This window comes from Miniopterus natalensis, chromosome 13 (assembly GCF_054644295.1).
Source record: "Miniopterus natalensis isolate mMinNat1 chromosome 13, mMinNat1.hap1, whole genome shotgun sequence".
NCBI lineage: Eukaryota > Metazoa > Chordata > Mammalia > Chiroptera > Miniopteridae > Miniopterus > Miniopterus natalensis.
The window spans coordinates 55,422,198-55,448,780 of NC_142093.1; the positions used below are offsets into that span (position 1 = coordinate 55,422,198).

The window sequence follows — 26,583 nt, forward strand, 5'->3', positions numbered from 1 at the left end:
AATGAAGAGACAAAGAAACATGTCCCAAATGAAAGAACAGAACTAAAAAAAAAAAAAAAAAAAAAAAGAATTTAAACAAAATGGAGATAAGCAATCTACCAGATGCAGAGTTCAAAACACTGGTTACAAGGATACTCACTTAGGGGAAGAGTAGATGAACTTGGAACTTCAACAAAGAGGAAACATAAAAACAACTAGAAAACAAAAAACCAGTCAGAAATGAATATATTAACTGAAATGACTACAGAAAATCAACAGTGGAGTAGATGAAGCAGAAGATCAAATCAGAGATTGGAAAAATAAGGAAGCAGAAGGAGAAAACACCCAATCAGAACAGAAAAGAGAATTAAAAAAATAAGGATAGTGTAAGGAGCCTCTAAGAGAACTTCAAGTTTACCAATGTTCATATCATGGGGGTGACGGAGAAGTGAGAGAGCAATAAATTGAAAACCTATTTGAGAAAATCTCAGAAAAATGTCCTAACTTGGTGAAGGAAATAAACATACAGGTCCAGGAAGCACAGAGTGTCCCAAACAAGAGGAACCCAAAGAAGCCCACACCAAGACACAGCATAATTAAAATACCAAAGGTTAAAGACAAAGAGAGAATCTTAAAAGCAACACAAGGAAAGCAGTTAAGTTACCTACAAGGGAGCTCCCATAAGACTGTCAGGTGATCTCCCAACAGAAACTTTGCAGGTCAGTAGGGAGTGGCAAGAAATATTCAAAGTGATGAAAAGCAAGAACCTACAGCCAAGATTACTCTACCTAACAAACCTATCATTTAGAACTGAAGGTCAGATAAAGAGCTTCCCCGACAAGAAAAAGCTAAAGGAGTTCATCACCACCAAACCATTATTACATGAGATGTTAAAGGGTCTTTTTTAAGAAGAAGAAGAAAAAAAATTAAAAATATGAACAACAAAATGGCAATAAATCCCTATCTATCAACAATTGAATCAAAAACAAAATGAACAAACAGAACAGAAACAGACTCATAGATACAGAGAACATTTTGACGGTTGCCAGACAGGAGGGGGTTGGGGGGATGGGTGAAAACGGTGAACGGATTAAGAAGTACAAATGGGCTGTTAAAGAATAGTCACAGGAATGTAAAGTTAGCATAGGGAATAGAGTCAATAATATTTTAATAATGATGGATGAGGTCAGATGGGTGCAAGATTTGTTGGGATGATCACTTAGTAAGTTATGTAATGTCTAATCACTGGGTGGTACAACTGAAACTAATATAATAAAGTTTGTCAGCTATAATTGATAAATGAAAGTTAAAAAAAAACAACACAGAAAGATAAAGGCCAAATTATGTAAAAGATAGACCAGGCAAATAGTAACCAAAAGAAGGCGTGTCAGGAGATTTCAGGCAAAAAGCATTATAGAAATGAGGGAATTTGCTGCATAATGATAAATTATTCCGTTCACTGGGAAGACGTATGATTTCTAAATTTCTGTGTACCTCCTGAATTTCCCTCTAGCCTCTTACAAAGTGAGGCTGATAGGAGTAAAGGAAAAACTTGTCCAATCCATCAGCTCTTACACACTTACCAGTGGATCCCTGAAAAGGAAGAAAATAGAAAATGTGACCCGTGTAACTCTGGAACTTGGGCTAATGGACTTGACTGCCTCTGATGTCCGGGAAAGACATGCTCCTTTCAAGCTCACCTGGAGCAATGGCCAAGGCTGACGCACCTGGACATAAAGCTGGCTGGCCTCAGTATACTCAAAGGGTTGGGGTCCAACCGATCACACTGTCTTTTACTACAATGCAATTAAGCTAGAAAACAAAGCCAATAAGGTAATTTAAAAATACATTCACTTGGAAATCTAATAATACTTACAATCAGCTCATGGGTCAAAGGAGAAATTAGAATTGAAATTAGAATATTTCATCATGCAACTTTTCACATCCAACTTATGGGATACAATACTTGGAAGGCAACTTAAAGTGCTGGTTCTTTAAAAAATAAGGCTCAAAATGGAACTGAGATCTAATATTAAAGACCCATAGATGCAGAGGCAAGGAAATTAAAAGAACAGAAATTCATGAGCTAGAGGAGCACATAAAGAAGAGATCAACAGAGCAGAAACTGCATATTGGAAAAGATAAGACTCATTTTTTTAAAGGCACAAATAAATGGAATGTGAAAAAAAAACATTACCACAGATGCTACCGAGAAAAACAGATAAGAGGATATTAAGGACAATTCTCAACACACTTCAAAACATTGACATAATGGATGGTGACATAGACAGAACTTTGCAAAACAGATCAAGGAGAAAGACAAAATTAAAATAATCCTTTAACTGTAAAAGAAATGCGAGCAATAGTCAGACATTTCGTCATGAAGAAAGCACCTCACTCAGGTGGCACTGTCTAAATGGTGCTGAACGTCTGGAAAACAGGCAATTCCATTCTTACCCGGAGAATGGAAAAGAAAACACAACCATGGATGCAAAGAACCTGGACCAACACAACCCAACCAGACCCAACGACGACTGAAAAGTCATGGTCCAGTTAGTGCATTCCAGGCATTCAGCTGATTAATATTAGAATTTCATTGGTAGAACTTACTACATTAATTAAAAAGGAAAAGTTACATTATCTCGAGATAAAGAATCTGAAATTCAACATCCACATATGACATTAAAAATTTCTCAGCATATTTTTAAAAGAATAGAAATATCCTTAACTTGGTGAAAGACATCTACAAAAATATAAAGCAAACGAAGTCTATGGGGCGACATGGGAGGCACCCCTCTGAGATTGGGAATGAAGCAAAGACGTCCTCTCGTCACCTTCTCCCTCCTAAACACTGGTGGAGGCTGAGCCAGCCCAGGGGTGGTCGAGAAGAAACAGGAGTTTTAGGGGTGGGAATGGAAATAGTGCAGCCGCCGTGGAAAACGTGTAGCTGCTCCTTAAAAATTAAACAATTACCGTATGATCCAGTAATCCCACTTCTGGGCATGTACCCAAAAGCACTGAAAGCAGGGGCCCAAAGAGAGAGTTGCGCACCACTTTCACAATCGCGAGAGGTGACAGCAACCCAGGTGTCCATCAACAGACGGGGGGTCACAAAGTGTGGCCTATACACGCGATGGGGCATTATTCAGCCTTAAAAAGGAAGGAAATCTGCCACCTGCCACAACATGGGTGAACCTGGAGGACAGTACGCTAGTGGAATAAGTCAGTCCCAACAGGACAAATCCTGTAGGACCCCACTTATGCGAGGCACCTGGAATAGTCCGGTTCATAGACAGCGAGCAGAACGGAGGGTTCCGGGGCTGGGAGGGGAAGGGGGTTGGTATCTAACGGGACAGTTCCATTTTGGGGAGGTGGAAACGTCTGGAAATGGGTGGTGGTGATGGGGCACGAAACGCGAATCTAGTGTCTCTAAGAAGTTGTAAGGATTCCAAAGGAAGGAACAAAGTGACTACTGTGAGGTGTTAGCATTGTCCACACACAGGCTCCCGAGCCAGCGCTTCCTACGGCCCAGGGGGCTCTGTGACCTGGCTCCTGCGTGGGGCTGGTTTCAGAGACACATGGGAAATTATGCGTCATTTTTCTGAGAAAGAACAAACACACTTCATTAGAACAGTGATTCTCACCCGCAAGAATTTCTAAAAGATGCAATACCTGACTGTTTAATCAGGGGCACTGACCTCGTTTCCCTTGGATTGTCAAATAAAAAAGTGACAACAGCCAACAGCCAACACAATAGCTATTCTGTCTGAATGAGTAAAATCAGACCTATTTTTCTGTCAGTTCAAAAATACATATATTTTTTGCTGAGCTGCAGAATTTCAGTAATTAGTTTCTGTGCCATGAGATGAAAAAGGCTGGAAATCGCTGCATCAGACTGTCAGAGGGGTGTGTGGGCCTCAGAAGTATGAGAGCCATTCTGAGGGGCTCCTCCTAACTGTTCACTCACCAACCCCCCCCCCCCCAGCATCCCTGCAGGCACCCAGCAGGCTGTGACCAGAGGCCCCTGACCAGTGATGCCCCGGGGCCTTCGGGGCCCCCATCTCCTACCCATCTTCCTCACCCCCTCCCCTCCCCACTCAACTTTTCTCTTGTTTACTCAGCGATTGAAGTATGATGGGAAATATACTCTTAAATCTTTCGTGAAGTCATTGGACAAGGTTAATTTTATAAAGATCAGCGGGGCTCTGAAATCACCCAACTTCAGGGTTGTTTCTACCACTGTTCATGTCCTGATGATAAAATTAAACAGGCCCAGCTCTGGCTCTGTGACCTTAAAGAATGTTCAGCTAAGCTTCCTGGCTGGTTCTATATCTTGCATTTAATGTGGACTGAATTTTAACAAAAGGAAGACCCCTGCTGAGTCCCAGGGTCGCCTGGGGGTGGTGAGATTCTTGGAAGGTTCCGCTGGGGTGATGACAGAGAGGGGCCTCTCAGGTGGCGCCTCAACTCTACAAACACCCCAGTGATGAAAACTGTCACCTGCTTAATTTTCATCCAAATCCATTCTGAGACTTTTCTTTTTAACAAAATGCTTTTATTGCTATTTTTAATGAAATATACTGTTAGGTGCTTGCATAACCTATCAAAAAGCGTTTATATTCGTTGTTTTAACTCTTCCTTTCTGGTCACAGAAAATGGACACACAGAATTGCTGAAGCAAAGCACAGCAGGAGCCACTGAGTTGGGTTAGGAGGAGAGAGGACCCGTCTGGGTCTGCACAGGCGGACACTGGTTAGTAGTCATCGTAATTGACACTGGCTCCATGCCGAAAGCTGTCGGGGCTCCGGGGACCGATGGCAGCATCCTCATCGTAGTGACGGTGGTAATCATAGTAGTCGTGTCCGTTCCGATCTCTGTTTAGCCAGTAGGTGACATCATCTTCAAATTTCTGGAGAGGAGAGGAAACCATAGATAGTGGGTTTAGGTCACACCCTGACCACATGTCACCCCGCTTTCTCTGGGGTGGTTTTTCCTCAGTGATTAATAACCCAGGCTGAGTCCCGCTAAAGGACTCCTGCGCCCAGAGGTCATCGCAGCCGGAACGAGGCTGACAAAAGGTGCATCTGCCTGATACAGTAACAACTGGGCCCGATGCCTGACATGTGCACGTCTGACTGTGGCAGACACTGTGTTCCTGTCGCGTTCCTGGGCCAGGCCCACTCTGCACGTCGCGGGGGCTTCATCACTGGGGGCTGAGTGACTCCGCACGGCACTGGCCCAGCGTGGCACGGGGCAGGTGGGTTTGGGTGCTCCTGACGGTGACCCCCCCACACCTGCGGTGCTGCTTAGAGCTCTCACAGGGGCCTGATTCATCCCACAGACACGGATTCAATGGCCACAGCGTGCCAGGGCCTGAGCTGGGCACTAGAGGGCCACCCAACGCCAGTAGGACATCCCCTGCCTTCAGGAAGCCTACAATTCCTGAGAGACATGAGGACAGACATCTGCCACTAATAAAAAGAAAGGGGATGGAGAGGGACTGCCTGAGGGTGGGTGAGAAGTGGGGAGTGACCTTCAGGTTCACAGTTTGGGCACCTGCTCTTTGCTATTAGTCCATTCCTAAAGGACAGGCTAGTTGTTTGCTGGGGGGGGGGGGTGCATGATGAATTGGGGTTACTCACACCTGTGGGCCTCAGGATGTGGTGAGCGATTTGGTGGAAGGGCAAAGAGGCAAAGCAGACGGACACGGCCTGGGGGTGGAGTGTGTGTGAAAGTCTGGGCTTCGGGCCGGTTTTTCTTAGTGTGGCCAGTGCGCCACCACCTCCGAATCTCGGGATGCTATAAAACGCAGAGCCTCAGGCACCCCCGCCCGCCTCCTGATCGAATCTTCTGGTGGTTGGGTCTCAGGAGCCTGCTTTCATTTCAGTTAGACTCCAGTGAACATGACATCCCAGGACTCCTTGAGGCTGGCAGCCGGCCTCGCCCATGTGCTCTCAGTGGCCGTCCCCTCTGGGCGAGCAGTGGCCGTGCTCTCAGTGGCCGTCCCCTCTGGGCGAGCAGTGGCCGTGCTCTCAGTGGCCGTCCTCTTTGGGGGAGCAGTGGCCGTGCTCTCAGTGGCCGTCCTCTTTGGGGGAGCAGTGGCCGTGCTCTCAGTGGCCGTCCTCTTTGGGGGAGCAGTGGCCGTGCTCTCAGTGGCCGTCCTCTCTGGGCGAGCAGTTGCCAACTGTGCGGGGTGAGAGCAGGGCTCGGGCAGTCCCAGATGCAACGTCTGGCTCCTTTCCCCAGCCGGGGGGGGGGAGGGGGGCGGTTCCGGGGCCTGGGGCCTGGGGCCTGTGCCTGGAAGAGGAGGGCGCTGGCTTGTCCCCAACGCTGCAGTTTCTCCTGGAGCGAAATCATCTTGTTCCTTGATTTTCTCGTTTTAGAATCTCGTTTGAAGCTTGGCTTAAAATATATTTCATTAAATTTTTTAAGTGTTTTATGACTACAGAAAAAATGTGGGCTCATATTTTAAAATCCATATTTGGGAGGGGACAAAGAAAAAGGGAGATCGCAGTTCCGCTGCCAGCGGCCACTGCTGCCGCCGAGGGGGCTCCTTCCAGTGTCGCCTGCGCATATTTAGTTATTAGGTCTTATTTGTTCCTCCTTTAGTCTGGTTCTGTCCTCAGACACTACGTAGCCGTTTCCCCATGTTGAACTCTTAGTACCCATTTTCAAGAATTGCAAATACTGGTAACCAAAGAAATGCAAAGTGCTTAAAGGTGAAATTGCATTTTCATCTATCAAACAAGTACAATTTTAAAGCTTCCCGTGAGAATAGCAGATGCTGCTGCAGACGTGAGGAAACGGGGGTCCTCACCCATGGCTTAGGGAGCGACCCTCAGATGTATCCACCTTCGCCCAGTAACTGCCCTGGGCGCGGGCGATGCTCAGGAAGAAACTAGCTACACAAAGAGGTGCCAATTACAGCCTGTGGAGTGGTTGTGAATGTTAAGCAAGTTAATTCATGTAAGAACTAGAATATTCCTGGCACAGAGTTTTGCTGTAAGAGTTCAGTTATTTGCACAACAAAACATTATATTTGAGTAGCAACAAGATAATTGGGGAACAACTGATATGGCCAATGGTTGGGAACCAGAAGGAAATTCCGATACGGCTGCATAATTCAGTTGGATGCATTTGATGCAGCCATTAAAAATGGTCTCTTCAGGTCCCCAGCGCACTTTATAATCAGATTGTTTGCTTTATTGCTCTTGAGTTGTTGGAGTTCTTTATATATTTTGGCTATTTGCCCCGTATCAGAGGTATTGCTGTTGCAAATATCGTCTCCCATTCCATCAGATGCCTTTTTGTTAAGTTGATGGTTTCTTCTACTGTGCAGAAGCGTTTTAGTTTGATATAGTCCCATTCATTTAGTTTTGTTTTGTTTCCCAATAAATTTAATTTAAAAAATGATGTCTGACACACTGCACTGCTCCTGAGTGAAAGCCTGGCCGTCACTCTGCAGAATTCTGTGCACCGCCTTCCCCACCTCCACCCTGCGCTGTCCTACCTGCCCCTGGTCCCCAGCTGGGAGTCTGTGATTAGAAACATTTTTTCCTGTAATTGGGTGAATATGTCCACTCTCACTACCTGGACATGTGAACCGAACCATCTTTTCCTGCAAACACATTAACAAATCATCTCCAAAGCATTTGCAAAGACCCATCTCTCTTTAAAAGCCAGTTTCCATCTCCTTCCATTGTCCCCTTGGGTCTTCCCATTGACCTTGTTGTTTCTGACATTTTTTGAGGTAAAGCTGAAAATGTTTTGGGGTGGTTGTGAGTTATTTTAAGGACACCCAGGTAGAGTTGTTAGAACTGTTCCTAGGAAAACCAGACTCGATGAATCAGTTCCAGCCAGTTTGGGCAGTGACTTCTCTGGAATTCCGCTTCCCAAACATGTTGGGAGGGCTTCCCATCTGAACCCAGTGTGATGGACAATCCAGCTGCTGTCCCCATACTGATGGTCACATAACCCAGAGCCTGGGTAGCCTTGGCATGGGGGGAGGGAGGGGACTGTCCTTCAGGAGCCAATAATGAAGCCTAATTTTCTGTGCCCTGTTTCCCCAAGCTATCCCCCCTGACACACACAGTGGGAGCAGGTACCTACCGCCTCGTCGAAGCCCATATAGAGAAACTGCTGGTACCACTGCTGGACTTCTGGCCGGGTTCGGTCCCACAGCTGCCGTCTCTGTCGCTTCAGGCTGCCCAGGAAGTTTTTGGCTTTGTTCTCCTCAACAGCCAGGTCCGTTTTCTTTGGAGCAGGTGCTGAAAGAGCAATTCCCACCCAGAAAGGAAAGAGCGTGGTTTGCTCTCCTGCTGGGTGATCACTGTCATACATCCCACCAGGTGCCCAGGGGGAGGGTGGTCTGACTCAGCGTCACTCGTACAGAGTCCTGTTAATAAGCTCGTCTGTCTGGGACCAGCCATGTAAAAGGGGTGGCTGACCCTCAGCTTCTCAGGCCCAGGGTGGAAATGAAATTCAGCTCATTCCCTGCAGCTCTCCCGTGCCCAGAGCCAGGCCTCACGCAGGGCTGATGGCTCCCCCCGGGCTCTGCATTCAGGAGACGGGTGTCTAGTCCCGCCCTGGTGCACATGCACTGTACACGCAACCAAGAGAGCACCGGGCTTGCTCAGGAAACCAGAGAGTGGAAAGGCCGGGAATGATGAGCCCTGGGGGCCGGACCAGGCCCAGCCCCATGATGTGGCCAGTGCTCACCCAGATTGCTGGGACACACAGTGCCACCGTGGGCACCATCTCTGCCTCGGATCACTGGCAGCCACTGAGTCTGGGAGGGTCCCGGTGCTGCTGTCCCAGGCTGCCTCCCGTCTGTCTGCGTGGTCTCAGCTGCTTAAACAGCACCCCCTCGGCAGGGAGCCGCCGAGCCACTGGGTCTGCCCGCTGCCTGGTTGAGCGGGTCCCTCCTATGAAGCTGGGCTGCCGTCCCTGCCTCTGTGCTGCTACGGAGGCAGCGGGGGTGATGGGAGTGAAGTGCCTGTGTGTTCGTGGTCAGGTGGATAAATACCGGGGGGTTGTTTTCACTCTTGTTCGTGTCTATTTCCCTCCGGGCCTGTTACAGCGTTTGGTACACAGTAGGTGCTCCATCTGTATTTCTTGGCTTGAAGTGAATCAAAGTTGAGGATGTACACCCAGGACATGCGGTTATCTAGCGTTTTCCTCTCCAGCCCCCCTTTGTCAGGCCGGCCCTGCGAGACTTTCTGTCACCCAGCTGTGCTTGGGGAGACGTTGGCTGCCCAGCATGGGGAGGAAGCCCTCCGAGATGCCCCAGAGACTGCGGAGGGGCCCGGGGCCGAGGGAGCGGCTGGAAGTGCTGGGAAAGGAGCCCCCGACCCTGAGAGGGGCGCCCGTGCCCAGCACCTGCGGGACCCTTGAGGGGAAGCTGGAGGCCCCTTTGGGAGCCCACTTGAACCTAATTTCTAAGTCCAGTTAATATTACAGGTGAGATGAAGTTCCAGGAGGGAAATGGCCTTCACAGACCACAGCGTTGGTCCCATGGACGGAGCTGATGACAGCGGGCCCAGACTGCGCTCTCCCTAGACCCTGCGCGGCTGTCCACCACGTTACCGAGGAGCGTCCCACCAGGTGTCAGTGAGAAGACGTCTTTCCAGCTGAGCCCCCCAGGAGCTAACTGCATGTGGGCCATCGGGACGGGGCAGTGCCTGCTGCCCCCGAGCTCTGCCGGCTCCAGAGTGTGCTCTGGATGAATGTGCTCTGACCGGCCCACGCTCCCGCACAAACAGCACCCGGGTCACACTGCAGCTGCCGCTCTCATTTCCGAGTCCACACTGACAGCTTTCGGGGAACAACCTTCAGCCATCTCCTGGCAATAATACTCATCTAATGAAACATCGCACCCCACACCCACAGAATACGCTCTTTAGACCTGCTACCTGGTAAGGACTAAACACGCCTGATGCCCGAACACGAGGCTCCGGTGAGCACGCTCGGCGTGGCCATTTCATGTAATCCCGGGGAGACCGCAACCCTGACCCACGGGGGGTATTTACCTTCCCGTTTTTGAAGCATCAGCTTGAGTTTATTTCCACTTATGGCACCTAAAGGAATGAAGACAGAAGTCAGGTTGCGCCCACCTTGATCTGGCAGCTTGATAGTATCACACTGTTTAGGGCTGTGGCTTCCCTGTTGTGCAGCAAAAGCAGCTCAGGCTGCCCATGGCTCAGCCTGGAGACAGTGACCGTGGCTGACCAAGGCCTTGATGGGATGAGCTGGTCCCTGGGAAAGGTGACATTGTTCTTTCAGCCCTTACGTCGTGTTATGAGGGCCAGTCATCTGTCACAGGTGCCCTCCTGCAGGCTTTCTCTCTTCGTGGTAGAGTGGGTGGAAGTGCCCCCCAATTCATGTCCACCTGAAACCTCTGAATTGAAGTTTCCTGGAAATAGGGTCTTTGCAGACATTTGAATCAAAGCCCTCGAGGTGCTATCACACTGAATCCAGGGCGGGCTCTACACCCCAGGACTGGTGTCCTCGCCCGAAGCCGAGAGGATGCCGAAGAGGTGCCGGCAGAAGGCAGGGGCGGCAGACGTTGGGAGCTGTGCTGCCACAAGCCGACGCCTTAGCTCTAGAACTCAGCCCGGTTTGTAGCTTATCCCGATCTCCTTATAAGCAGACGTAATTGCACCATTTGCTCTTATTTTTATTCACTTCTAAAAATGTTTCTCAGCAGCCCAGTCCTTTCAATGGAAAACAACGCGTCTGGCCTGATAGGACCCCTCCGGGTGTGAGGACCCGTCCACGCCTCTGGTCCTTAGGTGCACCTGTCAGCACAAGGCCTGTCCTCTGAGGGGAACAAAGCCCCGGGACAGCCCAGCCTCTCAGGTAGGGAGCAAGGTAGCTCCAGGTGTCAGGAGCTAGTCTGGCCCCAGGAAGGAGACAGGCACTGAGGGGAGGTGCGCACTTTCTTGGGCAGGTACTCAGCCTCCCTCTCTCTCCATGGTCAGGCCCAAGGCCTGGATTTCTACCTGCAAGGGTACAGTTTTCTGAGGAAAGAAGCCTAAGCTCTCCGAAGTGTCTGGCACCCACATGAGATTAAGGACCCTGCTGAAAGAATTTGCTAGGTAGTTTACTAGGGGAAAAGAACACATTTGGAGGGAAAGGTCACAGATTGGCTGCCCACAGCTGAACTTTTCCTGCAGGTGTGTTTTACTGGGATGTCCAGTGTTCACAGAATTTGAATTGAACACCTCTGGGTCTACATCACTCAGCACACCCCCTGGTCTCCAAACAGCCACTCTATTAGCCCCTGTAAGCATCTGAATTTGGGTGATACCCAGCTTCCTTTAGAGTAGGTGTGCCAGGCAGGGAGCCGGCTCGGGAAGACTCTAGAGACCACATTGAAGCACTGGGGGTGCGGGGTGGGGAGCGGCTGCCCTGGTGTCTCCACAGGAGGGCTGGTGTCTGCTGCACAGTGCGCCCAGGTAGTAGCACAATGTGCGGTGGCCTCTGGAAGAACCCAGGGGTTTCCATTGTCTGTGCACGCGCCAGTCTATGGTGATGTGATGGTTTAAAAAGCAATTGCCATTTTAGACTCATTAATGACACGGTGGCATCCTGCAGAAAGGAAGCACTTGTCCTGTCTCTGTTTTCTCACTGCTCTGATCAGACCACCCCTCTGTCATCTGGTTCAGTTCAGAACATGACTTTCAGAAGAGCCCAGAAAAACTGGAGTTGTGGTCAGAGGGAGAGTCCAGGGAGGACAAGGGCCCAAACGTGTTATATGAGACACAGTAAAAGAATTTAGATGTCTAACCCGGAGGAATAAAAGCTCTGGGAGGAAAGTGATGGCTCTGAGGGGCCACAGGGTCACAGATTAGGACGTGAAGTAAGGTTTCCAACACCTGGCAGCCCTGCAGCACTGGCATAGGTCGTGCCAGGAGGTTTCACATCAGGAGCCGCTGGAGGCTCCTGAGCATAAATAAGCAGAGGAGCCCTTGAGGAGGCTGCCGCAGGCGGGATTCCTTAGAGGGCCCGCACGCCTCTTACAGGAAGGAATCAAAGAAAACGCTTCCCAAAGCAGACAGCTGTGTTCCCTGGCACTAGTGGTAGCATTCAATACGATCTTAACATTCCTCCATCTCCAACAACTCTTGCGGAATTAAGTCCCTCCTATGCTGGCCTTCTGAACAATTAATGAATGAAATGTGGTCTGATGTTGAAACAGACACGGGCTTAAGCATTTGCAATGAGGCTGCAATTTCTAGCAGCAAATGTGTCACCACTGCTCCAGACTTGCAGCCTCACCAATTCTCAGCAATGCAACGGAAAAGCATGGGTAATCCCTGAATTATGAATTGTCAGTGTTGCCGCTGTGCCAATCAGTATACACCGAACTATAAACATTAATATGTATGATTCAACAGCACACTAAATCTGCTTGAAGAAAAAAGCAAAGAACAAGTGAACACGTGTGATGTTTTTTCTGTAGTATGGGATTTTTTTTTACCCCAACACCATCATTACTATTTCTAGGCTGTGGTAATTGGCACTTCTGAGTTTATCAAATCTAGTTACCTGGCAGAGATCTCCCAGCAGGTTCAGAATTGCAAGATGCCCTTTGATCAATTTACTACTTGGTGAAGAAGGGAGATGATCATTTTCTCCATTAAATGTTTTTGGGTGTCACAAAGGGCCACCTTTGGGACTCTACATAGATATAAAGGTTTTCATTTTATGTCATAAGAACGTTTCCATTCCAGCTCAGTGTTGATACTGTAATATTTTAACTGACTGCTTTCACTACGTTCTTGGTATGAAGGAAACAAAATACAAGCCCTGAAGAGGGAAGCTTATAGCCAGGGCTCACTCTTTCCTGGAATGTGCTTCTTAAAATGGGCAGAACAGAGGGTGTGAGGTAGATAAATCCTGTAATGGGAAATTACTGATTAGCCTCCCCTGTGGCTGTAATTTAGAAATGCAGTACCCCCCCCCACACACACACACACTTGAACAGGTCCCCTGCTGTCCGAAGGACCCCAGCTCCAGCCTCGGGGCTCCTGCTGCATGCCTCCTCCCTCCCCTCCACCAGGAACTTGGTTTTCTGTACCTGCTTTGAGTAAGTAAAATACTGTAGCCAGCAAACTCCCATTTCCATCCAGTGCCCAGCTACTCCGCAGTGGGGAAAGCACCAGCCTGGGGTCTCAGGTCTGGGCAAGTCCTTCACTCCAGCCCTTGTTCCCTTAGCAGGAGATCTGGGGCCACAGTGCCTGCCTCTCTCAGTTGTGAGCCTCAGAGGCCCTCGGGCAGGTGGGGCCACTAGTGAACCACAGAGGACCCCACACGGGAAGGCGGTGGTATCCAGACAGAACATACTATTTCTGACTGCCTTTCTCAAGGCGGGGTCTGTCCACTCCCAGGGTCCAGATGGCTGCACACTGCTTCATTCTGGGGGTATGTGTGAAAGTGCACATTTTATAGAGCGATTCATTGGGAATTTTCAACCCATTTGCTGAGGGCTGCATTTCTCTTCTAAGAGCGGTTCCTCCTACGGGATGCAAAGCCTGTCCACCATCAGGGAGTATGTGGGGGGGGGGGGGGAGCGCACCACCCGATTGAGTCAAGCTCCCATTACTCCCTCCCCATTACCTTAGTCCTAAAACACTTCTTGTCCCTCTTTGGGACCCTCTGGCCCTCATTTTTCCCCGGGTCATCACACACATCTGAGGCTCTGCCCTTGACCCTGGCACTCTGTCTGCCCAAGCGCACCGCTTGCTACTTGTGCCAGTGAAAACTCAACACCCATATCACCCTTTGGCCCTCTCAGGGACTCAGGATGGGTCCCTATAACCCCGCCGGCGCCGAGCTCCCTCCCCTGCGCCCTGGCGTCGCCCCCACTTACTTGGGCCCAGGCACAGCAGCAGGAACAGCACCAGCGCGGTGGAGGCCAGGACGGCGGGCCGCGCGGAGGAGGAGGCCATGGCTGCACCCAGAAGGCGGGCGGGAAACGCGAGCACCAGTAGCGGCTGCGGGAGGACTGGCTCGGGAGAGAGGGGCGCAGGGGGCGGGAGAGAGGGGCGCCGGGGGCGGGCGTTCCTGCCGGGGCGGGGCCGCCAGGAGGGGCGGTGCCAGCGGCCCCCGGGGCGCATCGGCTCCGAGGCCGCAGAAGCTCTCGCTTCTGGAGCCACCGAGGACCACGGGGCGGGAGCAGCAGGCTGGCGAGGACAGCGGGGCTCCGGCTGCCGGGCGGGGGGGGGGGGGGGGGGGGGGGGCTGATGCCATCAGGAGGGAGGGGCTCAGGGCCCCGAAAGGTGGGAGGCAGACGGCCGACCGCAGCCCAGGTCACCCTCCCCCCAGCCGGTCTAGCTGCTGCCCCTGGGGCGCCCTCACTGGCACAGTTGGCTCATGGAGAGGCCTCGGGGCCTCCTGAATCCCCACGCTGCGGGCACAGCCGCTCTGGCTGCGCTGCGATGGGGGAGATACTGAGGGGCCCCGTCTGGGCTCAGAGCTGCCACCCAGGACAGCATCGCCCCCAGGCTCCTGGAACAGAAGGCCTTTCCCAAGCCGGGGACTGGGAGGGCTCTTTCCCCCAGGTGTTGGCAGACTAAGTGTCCCGCTGTGGGCTCTGTGACACTGAGGTGAGGCCCAGCGCCAGGCCTGCGCAGGTGGAGGACTCGCAGGGTGGGGAAGGAAAACAGACACACTTGTCCCAGCGGGCGGTGGGCCTCGCCTAATCAGTGTCTGGAGGCCTTGTCTGCACAATGGCCGCAATGCTGAAATTACCCTCAGGGCCGGTCCATCTGAGACCCGCTCTGAGCTCAGCTGAGCGTCTCCTTCCTTTACCTCCTTTCTGCTTCTCATACCTTCCAGGGGTACCTGCTGACTGTCTCCCCAGATAACTAGCTCTCGGTGCAAGGCCCGCAGAGCCCTCCAGCAGGCAGGGGGAAGGGAGTGTGCTCATGTCAAGCAAAAAAGGACACATGGTGGCGGGTGACGTGGGTCTGACAGACCCCAGGACTGGGCTGCACAGGTGTCCAGAGAGAAGCAGGAAGACAAGGTTCTGCATCAGAGGACTGTAGGGAAAAGCTTACAGACGCAGAGAAACTCTGGAGTGGGGTCCGAGTAAAGAGAAACCTAAGAATGGCGATATGTGTACTTTTGCCCAAGACAAGAAATTCATTATTAGGAAGAAAATCAAAGCAAATAGAAAGTCGAGGTTCTGTGTGGACTTGTTTAGCACACGCATCAGGATATTAGTTATAATCTCTGATCTGTCCTGTGGAGAGCGTCTCCCTCTGCTTCAAATCTCCAACAGAGTTTGCTTCTGATACAACATTTAAATGCTTGTCTCTTAACTAGAATCTGATCAGAACTGAGCTCATGGGGCCAGAAGGACAGTAGCCACCTCCCTGCATAGTGTCCTCCTTCCCTCTTGGGAAGGGGGCCCACATGGTGCCCCCCCACCCGTCTCCCCCCGGGTACCCTTGAAAGTACAGGGGCAATTTTATTTTCTGTTAATTCAGAGTCCAGGGGGGAAATGTCTTCTTTAATCAGCTCAGTCAGTTGCAGGATTTGAAGACAAAGTAAGCATCGAATCCTAATTTTTAATGGGACTATATACAAAATACCTCGATGGCTGTTTTATTATAGAATTGGTAAGACGAATCAGGGATCCTACAGAAAATTATTTTAAAATCATTGCCCATAGGTGAGAAGAACATTTCCTGAGGATTAACTGGGATTCTTCTCCCCAAGGACGGGTGGAGATGAGCCCATCCTCCTGCCAACTCCAAACTGCTCCAGCGGCCCCCGGGGCAGGGGCAGGAGAGCAGCATTTTCCACAGGAAGGGCCGAGACGGGGCGAGGCCAGGACTGTGCGCTGATGGCAAGTCCTCGTTTCCTAACCAAGAGGATAGAAATAACCACCGTGTGCCCGGCAGGCGTGGCTCAGTGGTTGAGCGTCAACCAAGGAACCAGGAGGTCAGGGTTCGGTTCCCAGTCAGGGCACATACCCGGGTTGTGGGCTTGATTCCCAGTAAGGGTCCTGCAGGAGGCAGCGATCAATGACTATCATCATTGATGTTTCTCTCTCTCTCCCTCTCCCTTCCTCTCTCTCAAATCAATAAAAACATATTTTAAAAATAAAAATCGCCATGTAATGTAACCGGCCAATTTGGTAAGCGCGTGGAGCTTCGATGTTTACTTGAGAAAACAAGAGAGGTTTCCAGCCTATTCTACGGTTCCTCGAACAGTGGAGCATTACACACCCTAAAGAATAGCCCAGTCTCTGTTTCTGCCAACAAGAGACACAGCCTCGTTTTGTGTAGTTTTTATTGAAATATAATAGAGGGAAATGTGGAGATCAAGTTCAGGGCATGATGACCATGAAAGAGCATTATCCCCATTCCCGGAGGCCCTGCCCCCCAGGCCCTCCCCACCCCGTATGTGCTGTAACACAATAGTGCAGTTGGCACAACCCTCTTTTAAAAACACTTTATTGGTATTTTTATTTTCATTTACTTAAAAACACTCGCATAAAATAAAGATCATGGTTACCAATAGGAAGAGACTAACGAAAAAGAAGTGTTAAAAAGTGTAAGATGTATGACCGACTGTCAGTTTATCAACTCAGTTCCGCTCAATCCCATATCCATGTCTATTTCTCAAAATGCTCACTGGACATCTTTGCCTGGACAATATTCCAGAGTGAAATGTCCCCAGCTCCAGGATTCTTGTCTGCCTTACGCATTGTGGGTAACATTTTATCACCACTGATAAGATGGCACAGAGCTCGCTCATCTACCTGTCATTTGTCTTCCAGCCATTTCCATTCATGACAGTCCCAGAGAGCTCTGCTCACGTGTCTGACACCTTAGTGGGGTGAATTGGAAAATCTGGGCTCAGCTGAGGTAGTCACCTGAAGTGCTTACATGTGGCCTCTCCAGCGTGAGCTCTCAGGGTAGTTCCTACAGGGAGGCTCAGGGCTCCTGGAGGGAGTACTCCAAGATCAGCTGCTCCAAAAGACAAGAGGAAGCTGCCAGTATTTTAAGGTCTTGGCCTGGAAATGGACTCAGATCAATGTATTTTATTGATCGAAGTAGTCACAGAGCCCAGTGGCGTTCGCAAGGAGGTACAAAAACCCATTTTTCAATGGAGAATGACAGAGAATGTGTGGCTACCTTTAATTTACTACACCCACCCACCTTTCAAGGCCGAACTCAGGTGCCACCTCTTCCAAGAGGCCTTTCCTGCTTCCCCCCTTGAGCTAGAAGTGTACTTCCTTTTGAGTTCCCACAACTTTTATGTTTCCCCATTCTACGTGGGATTTCTCTGTGTACCTTATTTCTATTTTCTCCATTAGATTTTAATCTTTGAGCTCCTCAATTAGTTTGTTTTCTTTTTAAAATTTCCCATGGATGGGAACAGTCAAATACTTGATGAATGTGTCAGTGTGAGTCACCTAAAAGTGAATCTGTGGCTACACAGATCTTGTATAAATGAGACCATTTTGAATGTCTCTTTTTATTTTAGCTTTGACATTAAAAAAGTATATGTTACACATAGCAATGGCTCATAGTAGCAGCCCAGTAGCAATAATAAAGCAGTAATAGAGTTACCCTGACAGCTGCCACCCACAGCAACGGTCTACTCCTAAGGATTGGCACCCATAGGGTTAATTTTTATGCTCAGTGGTGGGTCCTCAAAATTCTGTTCCTGTTTATTAAGCAAATTTCCATGTTGGAATTTTAATAACTTTTCCCATTTCAAATAACTAACTGAAGCCAAAGGCAGGGAAAGCAGGAAAGTTTCCTTTCAGTCTAAAAAAATATTGAGCACAAAGTCCTTATTATGTACAGCTCTAGCTCACTGAAGACTCTGTGAGCAGAGCTCCTGGAGAGGTGCCCAGCACTTCACAGGCAGACGTGGCCCCTTAGCAACGTGTCCAGGACTCCACGGGCAGATGTGGCCCCTTCTGAAGATGGGTGTAAACCCCCGGCCAAGTGGCTTGAAGACGGCCAAGAAGTCTCCAGTAGATGGTCTTCATACCCCTAAGGACCTCTGGTGGGAAGAGATGATCTTAGTGGGACAGATTAACATGCGGAATGAGGCCAGTTTCCAGTCTCTTCACACCTTGAATTTGCTGCATCTTCACTGAAAAGATGCTGACAGCCGAGGCGATCAGAGAGGCCGATGGCCTCGGGTGCTGGGGATCCCGGCTGCCCATGTCAGCGCCCCCCTGTACTTTCCCCAAATCCTTTGGCCTGTGGGCAGAGGATCACAGTGGGCTCTTAATGTAAAACTCTGAGCATCAGCTCAACCACCTGGACATAAAATATGGGTTTGCAGGTGGGAGTTTGTAGCTCCAGAGTGGTGGGCAGCAGCCTTGGGGCGCCTCGATCGACGCCAGAGGCCGGCTCAGGGGGGCCTGCAGTGTCCCAGGCCACTCTCAGACCCAGGAAAGCCAAGCTGCCGCCTGCACATGATCACGACGCTGAGTATTTCTATCACCCCAAAATGTCCCCTCGTGCCCCATGGCAGCCACGCCCCTCTCCCCAGGCAGGGCCCTGGCAGCCGTGACCTGCTTTCTAACTGCAGCCTTGCCTTCCCTGGAACCCCAGGCAAGTGCAGTCCCACAGTGCGCACTCCGTGTGTGGTCAGGGCGTGTGTATCAGTCGCGTTCCTTTCTACGGATGAGTTTTACTGATGACTCCATTGTATGGATGTAGCATAATTTATGTATCTAGCTAGCTAGCGGTTGATGTATATTTTGTGTTGCTTCCATTTTTTTGGCCATTACAAATAAAGCTACTATGGACATTTGCGTACACGTGGTTGTGTGGACACGCTTTCATTTCTCCCCTGTAAATCCCTGGTGTGCCATAGCTGGGTCGTACCCTTGGGTGTGTTTAGCTACGTGTTTTAACCTTCATAGTGCTCATGAGAGTGTGTGAGGCCACCTGTTCACTCACCACAGGTGACCAGTGAATAGCAAAGGGTGCAGGCTCTGGGGACACAAGCCCGTAAGTCCCTGCTTTCAGGGGGCTTACAGTTTAGTGGGGAGGCCATCTCACAGCAGAGCACCAGCTCCAGAAAGGAAAGTGAATGAGCTTAACGGGCCATGTCAGTAACCTCCGCGTGGCGTGAGCACTGCTGATCTGAGGGACTCACCACTCCAAGGAGAAGCTGTTCCCCTTTGGAAACTTTCCAATTGTTAGAAAGTTCTTCCCCGGCTGGGCCCATTCTCTCTTCTCCCACAGTGCTTTCTGGGTGAGCCCAACCCTCTCCACCCAATCCGTGAGCCCAGCAGACGCCCCTTAGCTCTGCAATCGGTATCAGCTGACCTCTTCCTTTGCCACACTCCAGTCCTAAGGTACCCATGGGGCTGTATTTATGCTACCGTCTCAGGGCGACTTCCTTTCTTCCCCTTCCTCTGTGCATTCCCAGCTCACCTCCTGGTCCTTTCCCCTGAGGATGCTGGGCGTCACCTCCAAGAGGGCCCTGGCTTCATGCCAGGACCGTTGTCAGAGTTGAAAGCCCTGTTAACAGAGGCCCTGCACCTCCTGGTAAGCAAGCCCTGTCCCACCCTCCAGGAATGTTCCATCATCGACCACCAACCGCTGTTCTTTACGAAGCCAAACCTCAAATGAAGATTAAAAAAATATATAGAACACAGTGGAAGTCACATTTGGGGACCTCCCAGCCCAGGCCAAAGACAGCCGGCGGGAAGTCAGCTGCCGGGGAATAAGTCCGGCTGCCTGGCCAGAGAGACCCATGAAGAGAGGCCTCGTGGGTGCTTCTGCCCCAGCCAAGTGCCTGGATGAATGGAGCCCTGAGACTGAGACCGGGGCCAGCAGCAGAAGCGCCCAGCTGAGCAGCCCAGCTCGTGAAAACTGTGAAACATTGTGAGTTGTCATCGCTGACTCCTCTGAGTTTGGGTGGTTTGTTACGCAGTCGAAGGAAACCCAAACAGCACCCTCGCCGAATCTTAGTGCCACCGCAGAGCTCAGCAGTGCCTCAGCTCAGGGCCCCCGAGGGACACCCTGAGGCCGCCTGCTGGAAAACAGACACACAGAAGGAGGCAGGGAGGAGAGGCAGGAGAGAAGCTGGAAGGCCATGGAGAAAAGGCGGAGTAGCACACCCAGGAGGGAAGAAAAGCAGAGGAGGAATTGTCAGGGGAATGAGCGAGGGGCCATGGGCCTATGGGCAGCGTGGAGTAAGTGGAGGGCCATCGAGCTAGGAAGGAGTGGGCGTGGCAGGGAAGGGGTGGACATGGCAGGGAAAGTCCCAGGGTGACTTTAGCAAAGTGCAGAGGCCACGTTTCAGGACTGAGGAAGGTGTTTTTTTAATGTGTGAAACTCTGCAATGCACGGAACAGGTACTTAGAGTTTCCAGCACGTGGTAAACTTTGGAGTAAGAGGAACATCATGCCTTTGTAGCAACCTTGCTATATTTTAAAATTATTTTTTGTGATAATGTGCAGTTTAATGTAATGCTGTGAGAACTTCAAAGGAGCTCAATAAAATTCCAAGAGTCACCCACAAAGTCATCCGGGCCTCTTGCTGACGTCCAGTCTGCCAGGCACACTTGCAGCCCCGGCTCGCACGGGAAATCTTGCAGTGAGCAGCCCCCGCGAGAGGTGCTAGTAGCCCTTGCCCATTGGAGGTGCTCTGGTCCCTCCGCACAGTGAACTCCTTGCCATTTTTCTAGTGGTACTTTAAGTCCATCTTTATTCCAGCGTTTAACCACTTGTTCACAATTCTACCACAGACAGTCCATCGCAGTTGTTTATGATTTCCTGCTGTCAATATGGTAGAACATTTTCCCCAAAGTTTAAGTCAGTAAGCATTTACAGGGCGCCTGTGTGTGCTGGGCACAGCTCTAACACAAGCAGAGAGCCGTGAAAGCTGTGAAACACTGTAAAAAAAGAGCAGGACACACTCCCTGCCCTTAACACACTGTTTAGTTTAACTATACCTTTTACTGTGTCTTTCCCTTGAAGGGTGGTGGGAAACCACATATCCAAGACCACAAAATACTGTTTCTCTTTCCACGATGAGAGGAAGCTGTAGATGGGTTAGAACATGGTTTGCTCTCTTTTGTTTTAAGCCATTAAAAGGTGGCCATGTCAGAATGATATTGGATAAAGGACCATAGAAAAATCTGCGACCAACCAGAATTGGATTCATAGCCCAGACTAGGACAATGCCCATCTTGCCAAGTGTAATGAGTCACCTTGTCAGCCCAGCTCTCACCCACCATTACTTTTCTTCTGATCTGCTTCTACCAAGAATGCCCTTCTCCCTTTCCCAGGTGATCTGCTCTCCAGGCCCCACTTGGTTGACCCAGAAGTGGACAGCTAATCCACGTTCCTTTTCTGGGACACTTGGACCTGCGACAGGGACAGCATTGCTAACTGTGGCCAGAGGGAACTGTTGCTATCTGCGTCAGCAGTCATGTGGAGAAAGCAGTCTGCAGAAAGAAGAGGGAGGTAGTAGAGGAAGAGCAGAGGTGGGCCCCGCGAGATCTGTCGGGTGGACCCTGCCAAGTCCAAGACCTCCTGAGCCCGTGAGGTGCCCACAATATTTCCAATAAATCCATGCACGCGCTTTAAGAAGCTCAATAGGACTCTGTCACTTAAGACCAAAAGTGGCCTGATACGCCAAAATTTCCACAGAGACAAACTACTCATGATTTAATACACAGCCTGAAACAGTATAAAAAAATAAAGCTCATCCCACAGAGCGCGCTCTGTTAGTGCACATTTTTGCAGTTAGGCCAAACCGCTGTGCATTTCCTGTCTTACACCCGCAGAGCTGGCATCTGGGAGGGCCCGATACTCTGTGGAGCCTACAGCCAGCAACCCTGGAATCTGACAGGGAAAAGCAAGGGAATCCATTTCAATGAATAAGAAGCAACAAGGCTCTTCGTTGACTGGCTGAGGCCTTCATATGATTTTAACATTAGTGTGCTTTGTACCCATCAGGGGCACATTTTTCCAGCAACTGTCCTACTGCTCACACATCCCAGGCCTGGGCTGTCAGGCGCAAGGTCAGACATGAATGTAATGAGCAGGTCTGTCTCCTCTGAGGTCCCACATGTAAGCAGCTCATGCTGATTATACCGAGCATCTGGTTTCTTTTATTAGTTGCTTTTTATATGAATCAAGTCTTATTTTGCACAGCATATAAAAGGACCTTAGGTATTCAGATACTCTGCAAGAGCTTTTTTAAAAATCCAGAGGATGAATGCTTCCTCACAACCCCAACCAGCTCAACTGGTGCCCCTAACCTTGGCCTCGAGGAAGACTTAAAATAAATATCTTCGGTGGAATTTTAGAGAAAAATACATTGGCCAAAATTTGCTGTTTAAAAAGAATCTGCTTTAGTGGCACGGACGTCTAATGGCTAACTCAGCTAAATATTTAGTTCTCAAGATTAATTCAAACACTTGGATGAAAAGGGCTCCAATGAAATACCACTGGCCATGGATTTGAGTGAAACTGATCAGTTTTACAGAGCTTAGATGCAAACATTTTTTTCCTGGATCAGCTTTTGTTTTTTTCATCAACATTCCTGATAATGGGAGAAATGGGAAGAAGCCACTAACGAAGCAGTCGTTTAGAGTCTGCTGTACCCATCCAGTTGTTACTGCAACGGCAGGACACTTCCCATTTCCCCTAACGCATTAGGCGTTTGAATGGCTGCACAGTCACTGAGACATCAATTACTGAAGTGATCGAAGCTATGCTTACAGATAAGCCCTCACCCCGTGTTCCTGCCTGTAGAGATGGGGGATTGGAGGCTTGTTAAATCCACATCGAGCAAGAACGGCGAAGTCTTTAGGATGGTAAAATTGCCACTCCAGGATTACTGTTTTGAGCTTTCAAGTGTACTATTCAAGTTCCACACTCATTCCTAGAACTTGCTTGTCTTTTGTTAAACCATGTGGACTTCCCTGTTCTCTGAATTTGGTGTCGGGATGAGAGAGGCACAGATGAAAGAGAGAACAGAGCTCCGGCGAGGAGCAGTCTCCAAAATGACTCTTTCAACACCTCTCCACCCTTGTACCTGAAACCCCCACTGGGTATCATTTCTTCCGTTTCTTGTTCACCTCTCTGTCCTAAGTAACTAGGGCTCCTGAAGGGCCAAGTACGAAGCCACTCTCAGTCATTACCCTTTAAGATCAGCCTGGCTTTAGAAGGTGAGATGATGGCTTGGAAAAACTGGCATAGAGAACAGCTCAGCTTTACTGGTGCAGCAATGGGGTAGGTTGGACAGAAAGGACATTGCCCAAGCCTGGGTAGAAGTTGTGTTGGGAAGGCTGAACTCCAGGGTTGAATGGGGAGCTTTTCTGGAATTCGGGGGTCAGCAAACAGTAATGTCATGGGAGGAGGAAGCTTTAATGGGTGGGAGCCACATACTTTTTTCTCCATGACTAGCTCTAGTGAGATGGAGCTGGGATGAAAGGACCCATGATGAAGACCAATGAATAAATAAATACGGCCAACCCCAGACCTTGTCAACCTTAAACTAGAGAATGCACAATAGGACAAGGTAGTATTGGGAGCCAAATGCCAAACCAAAAGCCAGCCAACCAAACAAGCAAACACCAATCAAAGCAGAAACTCAAGAGGAGGAAAATGTGGGATGAGTGTAACTGGTAAATAAGCACTGGGTGGCAAGGTGCATGTCATCGCAACCTCCGTAATGAGCAAACCAAAACAGGATTGCAAACACTTTCACCTTTGCTGTTGTAGGCAAAAGCCCAAATGTGGCGAGGGTGGAGTGGCAGGCTTTAGACAAATACTTGTTATTACAGGGATTTAATGTAGAAACTGGACTACACTGTCACATAGTTAAAATCCCATTATCGACAAGCATGTGTGTGTGTGTATGTGTGCATGTGTACGTACACATACACACACAACCTAAAACAACAACAATGAAAACCTTAATAAAAGAACTAGAGTCCCAGAAAGGGAACAGAGAGTACAGAACAAGTTTTCAAGAAATAATTATCAAAAATTTCCAAATTTGGGGACAAATACAAAGGAAAACACATAAAGCACATCATGATTAGATTTCTGGAAACAGTAATAAACTAGAAATCTTAAAAGCAACCACAAGAAAAATTAACATTACACATAGAGTAACAAAGATAAGAATTATCACTAACTCCTCATAAGAAACAATGCAAGTCAGAAGACAATAGGTTGTCTTTACAATGCTGAAAGAAAAAAGGCTGTCAACCTAGAATTCTGTATCCAGATAAATTCTTTAAAAAATGAAGGTGATATGGACTTCTTCAGACAAGTACAACAAATCTGAAGTAATTGCCAGTAAACCTATGCTTTAAGACATATTAAAAGAAGCTCTTCAGACTTACACAAAAATGATACCACAGGGAAACTCAGGTTGTTGAAAAGGAAAAGAGAGAACCAGATGGGAGATACGTGAATAAATAGAAGTCATTACTTTTCTCTGTTTTAAAAATTTCCTCAAAAAAAATGTGACAGTTTAACATGAAAATAAGAATATTGTGGGGCTTACAGAATATGCAGAAGTAGAATTTTTGATGATCATGTTCCAAAACATGGAAGGGGAAGATGCAAGTGTCTTGTTGAAAGATTCTCATACTCCTTATGAAGTGATTGATCTATAGAGTCAATATCATCCCAATAAAATATATCAGAGGACTTTTATGAAAGAATTGACAAGCTAATCCTAAAATTTATAAAGTAATAAAACTGATGCAGAATAACCAGGACAATTTTGAAAACAAAGAAGGAAGCTGGATAACTTATTCTATCTGAGGTCAGGATATATTACAAAGCTACATAAACAAGACAGTGTGTTATTGGTATAAGGACAGATATGTAGCTTAATGGAACACAACGGGTGTATAAAAGTAAACCAACATATATATGTCGATGTTTCAACAAAAGTGTCAAAGAAATTCAATGGGGGAAAGAATAACTTTTTGACAAATGATTCAAGAAAAACCAGTTACACATGGGGGGGAGGTACACAAAGTTACCTCAAAACGGACAACAGTCCTAAATAAAAAACCAAATTTATAATTTTTTTAAACAGTAGGTGAAGTTCTTTAAGACCTTTGGGTAGGGGAAAGATTTCATAGGAAGGAGACAGAAAGCATTAATCATAAAAAAGTGATTAATTGGACTCTATCAAAATAAAAAATGTCTGTTCTTCAAAAGATACTAAGATAATGAAAAGGTTCCCAAATTAGAAGCAAATGAAGTTGAGTTAAAGAGAAAACTGGCTTCCTAGCACAGGGGACCACAGGAGACACCACCGATGGTGCTCCAGAAGGGGAGGGGTAGACCCCAGAAAGAGGGCCCAGGGAGATTAGATTAGGGGGGTACTACAGTCCTAACACCCAGGCTGGGTCACTCCTTTTTTTAGCTTGTGATGTGATGGGTTACATTAATTGATTTTTGACCGTTGACCCAGTCTTGCATGTCTTGGATGAATTCCACTTGGTTGTGGAGTATAATTCTATTTATACATTATTGGATTTAATTTGCTTGTATTTTGTTGAGGATTTTGCAGCTATGTTTCTGAGAGCTGTTGGTCTATAGTTTTCTTTTCTTGTAATGTCTTTGTCTGGTTTTGGAATTAGGATAAATCCGGCCTCATAGAATGACTTAGGAAGTATTCCTTTTGCTTCCATTCTCTGAAAGAGATTGTAGAGAACTGGTGTAATTTCTTCATTAAATGTTTGGTAAAGTTGCACCAGTGAACCCCATCTAGACCAGGTGCTTTTTGTTTTGGAGTTATTAATTATTGATTCAATTTCTTTAAGAGATTTAGGCCTATTCAGATTGTTTGTTTCTTCTTGTGTGAGTTTTGTTAGATTGTGTCTTCCAAGAAATCAGTCTATTGCATCTAGTTTATTGAATTGGTGGGCATGAAGCTGTACATAGCATTCTTTTACTCTCCTTTCAATATACATAAGCTTTATAGTGATGTCCCCTCTTTCTTTCTTTTTCTTTTTTTAATATATCTTTATTGATTTCAGAGAGAGGAAGGGAGAGGGAGAGAGAGAGATAGAAACATCAATGATGAGAGAGTCATTGATGGGCTGCCTCCTGCAGGCCCCAGATTGGAGATCGAGCCTGCACCCCAGGCATGTGCCCTGACCGGGAATCGAACCCCGATCTCCTGGATCCTAGGTCGGCATTGAACCGCTGAGCCACGCCCGGCTGGGCCCTCTTTTATTTCTGATACTAGTAATTTGTCCTCTCTTTCTTTGTTAGTCTGGCTAGAGGTTTATCAAATTTATGGACCTTTTCAAAGAACCAGCTTTTGGTTTGTCAATTTTCTCTCTTGATTCCTGCTCTCATTATTTTTAGTTCTCCTTACTTTGGATTTAATTTTCTTTTCTTTTTCTAGTTTTGTAAGGGGGAAGCTTAGATTATTCATGTTAGATCTTTCTTCTTTTCGAATACACGCATTGAATGCTATACATTTTCTTCCAAGCATTGCGTTCACATCTCACACATTTTGTGTTGGGAGCAGGTGACGTGTCTGGACATGGTCCATGCCACCTGAGGGCCTGGAGTCAGGGACTCGACCCTCCCCACAATGACCCTTGATATTGAGAGCCCAC

The 26,583-nt window shown here is 48.5% G+C and overlaps 1 protein-coding gene across 1 annotated transcript; it reads right to left on the reverse strand.

Moving 5' to 3' along the window:
* Positions 1–4,516: 4,516 nt before the first annotated feature.
* On the reverse strand, positions 4,517–13,969 carry ECRG4 (ECRG4 augurin precursor). Its single transcript, XM_087823884.1, has 4 exons — positions 13,853–13,969; positions 10,008–10,055; positions 8,089–8,246; positions 4,517–4,888 (listed from the first exon to the last, which is right to left on the reverse strand). Exons 1-4 carry the CDS (start codon positions 13,929–13,931, stop codon positions 4,733–4,735), a joined length of 441 nt encoding a protein of 146 aa, XP_087680010.1. The 5' UTR covers positions 13,932–13,969; the 3' UTR covers positions 4,517–4,732.
* Positions 13,970–26,583: the final 12,614 nt, after the last annotated feature.

What these genes read in the sequence shown, in the direction of transcription:
- ECRG4 (XM_087823884.1), bottom strand. Translation starts at nt 13,931, where the DNA reads ATGGCCTCCTCCTCCGCGCGGCCCGCCGTCCTGGCCTCCACCGCGCTG. An exon ending in GCTGCTGTGCCTGGGCCCAA is followed by an intron (nt 10,056 to 13,852) that starts GTAAGTGGGGGC and finishes TCATTCCTTTAG; the next exon opens with GTGCCATAAGTGGAAATAAA. An exon ending in ATATGGGCTTCGACGAGGCG is followed by an intron (nt 4,889 to 8,088) that starts GTAGGTACCTGC and finishes TCTCCTCTCCAG; the next exon opens with AAATTTGAAGATGATGTCAC.